Here is an 11851-nt window from a genome sequence, read left to right on the forward strand (position 1 = left end):
CCCTCCCCACCAACCCACCCGGCTCCGCCCTGGCCGGCTGCAAACTCTACAAACTACTACTCCCGGCAGGCCTTGCGGCGGCTCTGCAATACCCCAAGCTCTGGAGGGCTGGGGGCCTACTAGGTCAGGTCGGCTGTAGGATTCTGCTCCAGGGTCGGCGGCTGCTTCTTTCTGGCCTGGCTGCCACTGAGTAGCCGAGGGGCCGCCGTGACCCTCTGACTGATTGACTGGCTGGTTGCCTACGTCGGCGCTCCTCAGGGCCCCAAGCTCCCCAGGCCGAACTTCGGGCAAGTGGCGGGTCGGCAGAGACAGAGCAGCCCCGGCAGGGTTTGACGGAGCAAGGGGGACGGAATGATAGAGGAGCAGAGCAGGGGTGCAGGCTTTGGGGTGGGCGCGCTATCCCGCGGCCAGTCTGGGCAGCGAGTGGGGGGAACCCTGTCGTTCCTCGCTCCCCCGCGGGCCGGCCACTCCCGCCCAGTTCGCGTGTTGGCGCCTCGACTGGGTGCGCAGCGCGGGGCTGCGACTTCAGGTGCAAGTAGTGGCGCTTGGCAGCTGGCCACACGGTGACTGCAGCATGAGCCGCGGCCACCAGCTCCAGGGAGCCCAGGGCAGGAGGCAGCTCTGGGTGTCGTGGCCGTGGCCCTGGGAATGGGCGTGTAGACGGCGAGCCCCGCCGAGCCGCGGTCCTGTCGGAGGTGCTAACTGTGCATCTTGATATCTGCCCACGGCCACAGGGTTGGATTGCTCAAGAGTTGTGCTGAGACCCAGAAGGCTAGAGGCTAGTTTCGAAGCTGTAGCTCAGGCTGAGTCTCAAGGCGGGCGGCGACTGGACGGCCAGACCGGCGAGCTCTTGACGGGTTTGTGGCCTGATTGTTTGGATTTGATGCTTTTCACCTGTGGATGCGGTCTGAAGCCATGTCAGAGGGGTTGTGTTTAAGCGTGCATGTTATAGGCTATGGGAGTGATAATCTTGCCTCTCCCCCTCTGAGTTGAGGAACAATCGAAGAAATAAGCAAAGGTGCCAAGCAGGCTCCTGATGGGCACCAGCGAGCTTGGGGACAGAGCAGTCCAAGCATAGAAGCCCTGGCAAGCCTGGACCTTCCTGGAAAGTCCTTTCTCTCTCTTCCACCCTGGTCTGTTGCTCCATATGCAACAAATATTTGAATGTCGCTCTTCCGCCCGAGGTCAGCCCTGGGCAGTGGGTAGTGGGGGTGACACCCCAGTCTGCTGGGTGCCTGAGGATCTCCATCAGTCAGATAGCCAAGATGAGACGGGATGACAACCCGTACCTCATGTAGGCTTTCCCCCTGCAGGTGTTTTTATGCTGCGCAAGTCGGGCTTCCAGCCTCTCGGTTTCGGGGTTTTCTTCACCCTACTCCCCAATGCGCCCGAACTCCCTGGGCACCTAGGACGTCCACCTGCATCTTAGCCAGAGCTGCCACGTCAGGAGCCCGTGATTTACTAGTTTTTGCCAGTTGGTTGTGACACACAATGTCAAAAGTGTCATTAAGGCACAACCGGAGGCGCAAGATAAGAGAAAAAGACTCCACAGCTAACAGGACATGCCACCACCGCCACCCAATTTAAACTGCCGCAGGCTGACAAATGAGAAGTCGCCGTGTTTGGACGGTCCCAACATCCAATCCCAAGGAAGCTTCAAGCCGAGTGGCCAATCCACATGTTGGACTACAGTACCCAGAAGTCATTGCGGCACTACGATATATTTTCGCGACTCAGTAGCCGGGCAGGCCCGCGGAATAGCTTTGTGGGGCGGTCGCGTGTGAGCATGCGCAGAGAGACTGTGGGCGCGTGGTGCAATCCCTGGAGGGTTCTCACGCTTTGGCTGTCTGGAAGTTTTTCCGCTTTTTCAGGAACGCGACCGGCAGCCTCGGGCAGGGGAGACAGGACTGTAGGTCAGAGAAGAGACGGCGCTTGGACGCCAGGAATCCTCTGAAGCAGGAGACTGCCCTATCCTGGTTACCCTTCCCGAGGGGAAACCAGGGTCTCCTTCAGAAAGCTGAGGCAGGCCGGGCGCGGTGGCTCACGCCTGTAATCCCAGCACTTTGGAAGACCGAAGCGGGCGGATCACCTGAGGTCAGGAACCCCGTCTACTAAAAATACAAAAATTAGCCAGGCGTGTTGGCGGGCACCTGTATTCCCAGCTACTCGGGAGGCTGAGGCAGGAGAATTGCTTGAACCCGGGATGCGGAGGTTGCAGTGAGCCGAGATAGCGCCACTGCACTCCAGCCTGGGCGACAGTGAGACTCCGTCCCGCAAAAAAAAAAAAAAAAAAAAAAAAGAAACCCTGCTTCTGGAGGTGAGACAACTCCTGTCTGAACACGATGACAGAGATGACGCCCACCCTCGACCTAGTGCCTCCCCGACTGACTTGGCACCCCAACGTGGTTATTTTCTGTTTTTATCTTTTTCAGCAGAAGATGACTCAAGACCGGCCTCTGCTTGCCGTGCAGGAGGCGCTGAAGAAGTGCTTCCCCGTGGTGGAGGAGCAGCAGGGCCTGTGGCAGAGTGCCCTGCGGGACTGCCAGCCCCTCCTGTCCTCCCTCAGCAACCTGGCGGAGCAGCTGCAGGCCGCACAGAACCTGCGGTTTGAGGATGTGCCGGCGCTTCGGGCATTCCCAGATTTAAAAGAGCGGCTGAGGCGTAAGCAGCTGGCGGCTGGTGACATCGTCCTGGACAAGCTAGGGGAAAGGCTGTAAGCAGCTCCGTAGTGCTCTTTCTTGGTGGAAGGATTTTAAAACGAGGTGTTTCATATGTAGCTAGTGTCAGTCCAGAAGGTGTTTTTCTCCTTGAAAGCGTGGCATGTGGAGGTATCTCAACCTTCCTTACTTACCATCTGGGGCAGTGGGACCTCGGTCAGAAAGCCATTTTCTGGCATTTTCCTTGTCAGAGACTAGGCATGGCAGTGGTGGGCTTAGTAGAAGTCACAAAAGAAGAAGAGAAAAGGAGCGGAGAAAGCCTATTAGCTCTGCCCTATAGTTTTCTTTGGTAAAAGGCAATGAGGAGCTGTGTAAACTTAGTAGGTGCTAGAGCTAAGGGCTTTATGTATATTACGTTATAAAGTCTCTTCAACATATCTGCGACTTAACTGCACTTAATTCCATGCAGGTAGGAAACTGAGGCTTAAGCAGATTGCCCATGGTGACGCAGCTAGAAAAGGGTAGAGCTGGGATTCTAACTCAAGTGTGCCTGACACAAAGGCTAGAGCTCTTAATCACCACTTTGTTCTGCTGTAGATTGGTGTCTCTGTGCCCAGGAGTAGCACGTCTCCAAGTTCTGATATGCTTGTTGTCAGACCCAGTGTCTGCGTTACAGATTTTTTTTTTTTTTTTTTGTGACAGGGTCTTGCTCTGTCACCCAGGCTGGAGTGCAGTGGCACAATCACAGCTCATTGTAGCCTCGACTTCCCTGGTTCAAGCGATCCTCCCACCTCAGCCCCCCAAGTACCTGGGACAACAAGCGTACACTTCCATGCCCAGCTAATTTTATTTATTTATTTATTTTTTTTTTTTTTAAATTTTAAAATTTTTTGTAGAGATAGGGTCTCACTATGTTGCCCAGGCTGAGAGTTACAGGTTATTGAGGACAGAGGGGAGACAGGGCATGTGTGGCCTTTCCTTGAACTGGAACAAAAGAAAGTTCCAGTATACAGAGTCTGTCATAGACTAATAGGAAACTGTCACAGATGAGGACTTTCCTTTTATTTATTTGTACAAAATACGTTCATTAGGCACCTTGTGGGATGCCAAGCACAAGGTGCCAAGAATATAAAAATGAACCAGATTTAGTTCCTGTTCTTAGTTGAGTAGAAGAAATAAACAATCAGTGAATTAAATTGTGGGATGTACTAAGATATTGGTAAGTACGGCTTGTGCGGAGTGGGGAAGTTTCTGAGGAGGAAGTGATATTAAAAACCTAATGGTTGAAAAGATGTAAACAGAGTCAAGACGTGGGTATGAGTAGTGTGCATAGAGAATAGTATGACTTGCCCGGCATGGTGGCTCATGGCTGTAATCCCAGCACTTTGGGAGGCAGATCACTTGAGGTCAGGAGTTCGAGACCAGCCTGGCCAACATGGTGAAACCCCATCTCTACTAAAAATAAAAAAAGTTAACTGGCTGTCGTGGCGCACGCCTTTAGTCCCAGCTAGAGGGGAGGCTGAGGCAGGAGAATCTCTTGGACCCGGGAGGCAGAGGTTGCAGTGAGCCAAGACTGTCCCACTGCACTCCAGCCTGGGTGACAGAGCAAGACTCTGTCTCAAAAAAAGAGAGAAAAGTATGATAGGAGCAGAGGCCTGGTAAGAGATGAGATCAGCTGGGTATGGCAGCTCAGCCTGTAATCCCAGCACTTAGGGAGGCTGAGGCAGGAGGATCACTTGAGCCTAGAAGTTTGAGACCAGCCTGGGCAACATAGTGAGATCCCATTCTCCACAAAAAGGAAAGCAAAACAAAAAAAAGATGAGGCCAGGTACGGTGCCTCACTCCTGTAATCCCAGCACTTTGAGAGGCTAAGGACAAGAGGATCATTTGAACCCAGGAGTGCTATGAGTACCTGTGAGTGCTTTACTTAATATTTTGTCTTTTATTTATTTTTATTTTATTTTTAGAGACAGTCTCACCCTGTTGCCCAGGCTGAAGTGCAGCGGTATGATCATAGCTTACTGTAGCCTCTAACTCCTCCTGCCAGCTTCCTGAGTAGCTGGGATTCCAGAAGCATGCCACCATACCTAGCTAATTTTTAAATTTTTTTGTGGAGATAGTCTTGCCATATTGCCCAGGCTGGTCTCAAATTCCTGGCTTCAAGCTGTCCTCTGGCCTTGCCCTCCCAAACTACTGGGATTACAGGCATGCCACTGCACCTGTTTTTTTTTTAAAAAATGTTTTAATTAAAAATAATTATATTAGCTGGGCACGGTGGCTCACACCTGTAATCCTAACACTTTGGGAGGCCGAGGCAGGTGGATCACCTGAGGTCGGGAGTTCGAGACCAGCCTGACCAACATGGAGAAACCCCATCTCTACTGAAAAAAAAATACAAAATTAGCCAGGTGTGGTGGCGCATGCCTGTAATCCCAGCTACTCAGGAGGCTGAGGCAGGAGAATCACTTGAACCCAGGAGGCAGAGGTTGTGGTGAGCCAAGATCGTGCCATTGCACTCCAGCCTGGGCGACAAGAATGAAACTCCATCTCAATAAAAAAACAAAAACAAAAACTATATATACACACACTTTTGAGACGGAGTCTCGCTCTGTCACCCAGGCTGAAGTGCAGTGACATTAACTTGGCTCACTGCAACCTCTGCCTCTGGGTTCAAGTGATTCTCGTGCCTCCCGAGTAGCTGGGTCTACAGGTGTACACCACCACACCTGGCTAATTTTTGTATATTTAGTAGAGACGGGGTTTTGGGACATTGGCTGGTCTCAAACTCCTGACCTCAGGTGATCCACCCGCCTCAGCCTCCCAAAGCTGGGATTACAGGCAACAGGCCTCTGCACCCAGCCCCTTTCTTGATTCTTGAGCCACCCGTACCTCCAAGACACTGTCACTAATCTCCTTAGACCAGTGGTCTCAATTGGAGATGGTTTTTCTATGAGGGGACATTTGGCATCATCTAGAGGCATTATTCGTTGTTATGGCTTATGGAGGGTATAGGTATAATTTACACCTGTCGTTTAGTGGGTAGGGGCCAGGCATGCTCCTACACGTCCTACAATGTACAGGGCAGCCCTTCACAACAGAGAATCATGTAGTCCAAAATATCAGTAGTGCCAAAATTGAGAAACCTTCCTTTATACATGTCTCATGATATTGCCTAATGTCAGACTCTTTCTTGCAGAGCCATCCTCCTCAAGGTGCGAGACATGGTCAGCAGCCATGTGGAGCGAGTGTTTCAGATCTATGAGCAACATGCAGACACAGTTGGCATTGATGCTGTCCTGCAGCCTTCAGCAGTGAGCCCCTCTGTGGCTGACATGTTGGAATGGTTGCAGGATATTGAGAGACATTATCGAAAGTCGTATCCTTTGCACACATTTCAGGTCATGGCCAGAGCTGTTCTAAGTCTTTCAAATTTCAGTTTTCACAAGATTGGAAAACTATATAGTTTGAGTCAGTTCTCTTTGGTTCCTGAACTTGGATTCTTCCTGCATTCCTTTGTATAATCCTTCCTCTAATAATTTATCGAGTAGCTACTACCTGTCAGGCACTGTTCTTGGTGCAAAGAGACAGGCATTGAAAAAGGAAAGTAGAATGCTGGATGGCAATAAGTGCTATGGAGAAAAATAAAGCAGGGAAAGTGAGGAGTGAGGGTGGGGTTGTGATTTAAAATAGGGTGGTCAGAGCAGGCTTCATGAGAAAGTGATATTTGAGCAGAGATCTGAAGAGGGTAAGGGAAAGAGCTATGTGGCTATTTGGGGAGAGAAAGTTACTAGGCAGAGGAAACATCAAATGCAAAGGCCTTGTGGTAAGAACATTCCTGGTCTATTCAGGAAATAGTAAGGAGGCTAGACTGGAGCATGAGGAGGAGCCTAACAGCAGGTGAGGGTAGAAAGACAGGGGGCTCGACTTTCTAGGGCCTTGAAGGTCTTTGAAAGAATTTGGGGTCTGGGCGTGGTGGCTCACGCCTGTAATCCCAGCCCTTTGGGAGGCTGAGGTGGGAGGACTGCTTGAGCCCGAGAGTTTGAGACCAGCCTGGGCAACATGGTGAAACGCCGTCTCTACAAAAAATACAAAAATTAGCCAGGCATGGTGGTATGTGCCTGGAGTCTGTAATCCCAGCTACTCGGGAGGGTGAAGCTGGAGGATTGCTTGAACTGGGGGAGGTCGAGGCTGCAGTGAGCTGAGATCGCGCCACTGCACTCCAGCCTGGGTGATAAAGTGAAACTCTGGCTCCAAAAAAAAAAAAAAAAAGAATTTTGGGCCAGGCATGATGGTGTGCAGCTATAGTCCCAGCTACTCAGGAGGCTGAGGTGGGAGGGTTGCTTGAGCCTAGGAGGTCAAGGCTGCAGTGAGCCTTGATCGCCAGCTTGGGTGTGATCACCAGCCTAGGTGACAGAGCAAGACCCTGTGTCAAACCACCCCCCCACCCCACCCCCCAAAAAAAGCATTCGAGTGACAGAAAAACCTCTTAGAAACTTTTGATTAAGGAGTAACAGGATAAGACCTATGTTTTTAACAGTATTGTTCTGGCTTTGTTCTAGGGTAAGATTTGGGGTAGTGGGGGCAAGGGTAAAAGCAGAAAGACCAGTTAGTTGAAGCTCTAACATTTTTCTCTCAAAAAAAATTTTTTTTTTTGCCTAGGAGATGGGGTCTTGCTGTGTTGACCAGGCTGGTCTTGAACTCCTGGCCTCGATGATCCTACCTCCTTGGCTTCCCAAAGTGCTAAGAGTACCGGTGTGAGCCACCATGCCTGGTCTTCTCTCAATTCTTGTCTGACACCTGATTTTAGCCTCTAGCTTAGGTTTCTGCCTTCATGTGAATAATTCCCAAACCCCAACTTTTCTTGTCTCTGGTCTTGACTTTTGGTTTCCTGCAGATGCCTCCAACTGGATTGTTCTTAGAACTGCAAACTCAAGTTTAAAATTGAAGTCCTCAATCTAGCCCTCAAATTCAGCCCCCTTTTCCTTGAGTCGTAGAACCCACCCAGTTCTCTCTTTTATTTATTTATTTTTTGAGACAGAGTTTTGCTCTTGTTGCCCAGACTGGGATGCAATGGCGCGATCTTGACTCACTGCAACCTCCACCTCCGGAGTTCAAGCAATTCTCCTGCCTCAGCCTCTCAAGTAGCTGAGATTACAGGCACCCACCACCACGCCTGGCTGATTTTTGTATTTTCAGTAGAGAAGCGGTTTCACCATGTTGGCTAGGCTGGTCTCAAACTCCTGACCTCAGGTGATCCTACTGCCTCGGCCTCCCAAAGTGCTGAGATTACAGGCTTGAGCCACCGCGCCCGGCTTATTTTCCCTTTTAAATGCATTGGTAGCAGCAGTAGTAACAGCAACAGGAGCATGGGCAGAAGGAGCAAGAGCTGCGGCTGACATTACTAAGCACTTGCTATGTGTTAGAATGTTTACACAGTCACTTGTCAAGTCCTTTCCTTCTGTTTCCCTGGCGCTTCTTTGATTTTCCCTCTCCGTCCCCATCCCCTCTGCTGCTTACATGGCTTCTTAGCTCTCACTTGGACTCTTAATTGCCTCTTGACAGGTTTCTCTGTCTAGTTTCTTTCCTTCTAAGCTGACTCCAATGAATGACCTCTATATCTGCAGGAAGTCTGGTTCTGATCCTGATACTTAGGATCAGAATTGTACTGTACTGTATAGGAATAGCTCCTGTTGCTAATGGGATAAAGTTCAGAGCCCTGCGTTGGTACTTGGTGTTCTTTCTGTTCTGGCTCAGCCCACCTTTCAGCCTTTCTGACTGCTCTCCATGTGGCGTCCATGCTGAGCAGACTGGAAGATTTGCTTTCCCTGAATTCATTCTATGCATCTCCACCTCTGTGCCTTTGTTCATGTTTCCTACCAGCTGGGGTGTCCCTGCTTCCTCTGAATTGGATGTATTTATCCTCTGAACCTCCACTAGCTTTACCTCTCATGTACCTTTTGTTCTTTCTTTTCAGGATCTGGTTTTGTCCTCACCATGCTGAGATCCCAGATTTCAGGGATGGTTTCATTCCTCTTTCCCTGTAGCACAAAGCCATGTTAGTAAACAGTTGCTCAGGAAATATTTGTAGCATAGGTGAATCAGGCGCACCTGGTAAAATGTAAGGATATCTGCACTTTCACTTTTATAGCTCCCTCTGGTTCTCACCAGGGTGTTTTTTTTCACTTCAGCATACTGCATTTTCTTTTGAGCAGTCCTTAACTTCCAGAAAGGTACCTGAAGAGAAAGTATCTTCTTTCCTCTATCCAGTGGGGAGACTTGGCAAACATACAAGCTTTGCCCAAGGCCTGGGACCGAATTTCAAAAGACGAACACCAAGATCTTGTACAAGGTACTGGTTTGTGTTCTTCCTTTGTGTCTCCTCTCCTCCTTTCTCTCCCTGTGGCTCGCCTCTTTGGAAGCATTAGGAAGGTGCCCTTGCTGTGCCTCTGTGTGTTTTATGTTCTCGGGAGAGGTGATAATGCCATTTTTTCTCTCTTCCTATTTCAGATATCCTATTGAATGTTTCCTTCTTCCTGGAAGAGTAAGGAAGCTGTGCGTATCTGGAGACCACGGGCACCACAGTTGAAGACTGACATTCTGAACCCTGATGTTTCTAAAGAAACGTCAGTATTTCAGTCTGACATATTTGAAATATCAGTGCCTTGAACCTGAGGACTGGGTCTTGGGGAGGATTAGCGCCTAGATGTCTGATTTTGGAGCTGCAGCATGCCAGGCCGTGGCTGAGAGTATGTGAGCCATGCCTTGCCCTTTTCTGAGGCTCAGGGAAGTGGATGGAGCCAGAGAGACAACAGGAAAGACGGTGCTGAAGAACATAGTGTCTTTCCTCTATTGTGGACCTGAAGAGGTGGGGAAGCAAGGACAAGAGACAAAGAGCCACACTGCCCTTGGCATCATCCAAAGTATTGTCTGGTTGACACCAGGTCCTGGTTTTGTGTCTTTTGTCAATACCTGAATCCTTGACAAAAGAAAAAGTGGTTTTGATGATTTAAAGAAATAAGGGTGATTTTGACAGAAAATATATTTTAAAAATTTTGACCAATTGCAATAGTTATCCTCAAGCCAATTTCCAGAACCTGCCACCAGGGGGAGGTGGTGCAGCATGAATCATTCTGAATGCTTTGTCTTTGAAGTGTTCCCCTATTGCTGTTACCATCTCAGAGGAAGTAACTGGGCATGGTGACACTCCTAAAATGACAGGAGTTTTTTTGGCCAAAGCTGGCATCTGACTTGCCACATTCCTCTGAGTCTGGAGTAGCCGCAGGGGTGGGAGAATGCCAGCCCAGAGTCAGTCCATCGGGGTTACATTTCCAAGGCCTGCTGCCTTCATCTATGTAATGGCCGTGTTACTTTCAGATCTTTCAGCTTCCCAGGGTGTTGTGGGAATCTTGGTCATTGAATGTAAAGGGACTTAGTAAAGGGTATAGATATTTTTCAAAAATGAAAATAACTTTTTTTCTTATAAGTGATAAGCTTTTATAAAGATCATAGGAAAACTAGAAAAAATGTAAAATGTAGAAAATTGTAAAACAAACTTCATTAGAGATACTTTGATAGGTACCTTTTCAGTGTCTATTTACAAATTTTTTCTTTTAATATAGATAGGGTCTCACTATATTGCCCAGCTCACTCCTGAGCTCAAGGGATCCTCCCACCTCAGCCTCCCAAAATATTGGGAATACAGGCATGAGCCACTGCTCCTGACCAATTCACAAATTTTTTTAAAGAACAAACGTGGTATCATCGATACATACTGTTAGGTTGTCTTTTTTTAAAAAACCTAATGTAATTTGTTCATCTTTTTATATCTGTAAATATAGCTCAACACAGTTATATTCTTTTTGTGAATGTATTATATCTACAATTTACCTTTTTTCTTAGATTTTACATGCATTTTCCCAAATCTTTGTGTTTGCCTATCTGTAAAGGTAATACATTCTGATTACAAAAAATGAAAATGTTACATAGAAATGTACCATTATCCATCTACCAGATAACTATTATTAATAATGTGTATTTATTTTTCCAGGAATTAAAAAACATCTATCATATAAGTATTGCAAATAAAACTTAAAAAGCATTTGAGTGTCAAGTCTTATGTTGGGCTCTGGGGACAGAAATAAAAGAGAGCCCTAGAAAGGCTCACAGTTCCACCAGGGAAAGATTAATGTGCAAATAAGTCACTGATATCTTGTTAAAATTTGGATTCTGATTCTGTAGGTCTGGGATGGGGCCCAGATTCTGCATTTCAAATGAAGTCTCAGCTAATGGTCCAAGGACCAGACTTTGGATTGCAGAGACTTAAGTTGTAATACAATAATAAAAGTGTTATAGTTAAGGTAAAAACAGGTGCTGTGGGAGAATAGAGATGATAACTAATTGCCTGTGGAACTCCTTCTTGATGACAGTGACATTTGAGGTAGGCCTTGAAGGGAATTTTACTTGGGGCTAGGAGAGGGGTGCGGGGCATTCCATGCACAGGGGATAATCTAAACAAAGGCCACGTTTGAGGCAGGATGGAAGCCAACACTTGACGAAAGCTAGCTGTGTGCCAGGCATTGTGCTTGTTGCCTTTACCCTCCACAACTGGCAAAGAATAGTTCAGTATCACAAATAACAAGTTCACAGATGGATAGAAGGATGGCAGGAAGTGGGTCAGTAAGGGTGGACTGGAACCAAATTGTGAAGAGGATTGTGAGTCCCAGCTCAAGCGTTTGTATTTTGCTCTACAAGTGGGAGATGCTCACTTATGTGTATGCATGTGTAATAAAGAGGTTTTTAAACCTCCCTCATAGAAGCAAGTAATGGCTAAGTAGAAACAAGCACATTTATGGTGCTCAGTAATAACTATATAGTATTTAAGTATAATTGTTGTTTTTATTTTGTTCCCTCTTAGCTTTTTGTCTGTTAAAATGCCATATTTTTCATTGTTCTTTTTAAATTGAAAATAAAATTTATTTTTTTGAGACAGAGTCTCACTCTCACCCAGGCTGGAGTGCAGAGGCACAATCTCAGCTCACTGCAACCTCTGCCTCCCAGGTTCAAGCGATTCTCCTGCCTCAGCCTCCCGAGTAGCTGGGATTACAGGTGCTTACCACCATGCTCGCCTAATTTTTGTATTTTTAATAGAGACAAGGTCTCGCCATGTTGGCCAAGCTGGTCTCCAACTCCTGACC

General features: G+C 47.9%; 1 protein-coding gene across 1 annotated transcript; it reads left to right on the forward strand.

The window, feature by feature from the left end:
- The first annotated feature begins 72 nt into the window (after window positions 1–72).
- AIRIM (AFG2 interacting ribosome maturation factor) lies at window positions 73–10755 on the forward strand. The gene is given in 6 exon segments (XM_063700256.1): window positions 73–1766; window positions 1768–2094; window positions 2433–2713; window positions 5854–6033; window positions 8888–9006; window positions 9165–10755. Coding segments are annotated over 6 exon segments (1149 nt in total). The 5' UTR covers window positions 73–1562; the 3' UTR covers window positions 9203–10755.
- The last annotated feature ends 1096 nt before the right edge of the window (window positions 10756–11851 follow it).

The sequence above is a fragment of the Gorilla gorilla genome, chromosome 1 (assembly GCF_029281585.2).
Source record: "Gorilla gorilla gorilla isolate KB3781 chromosome 1, NHGRI_mGorGor1-v2.1_pri, whole genome shotgun sequence".
NCBI classification, from domain to species: domain Eukaryota; kingdom Metazoa; phylum Chordata; class Mammalia; order Primates; family Hominidae; genus Gorilla; species Gorilla gorilla.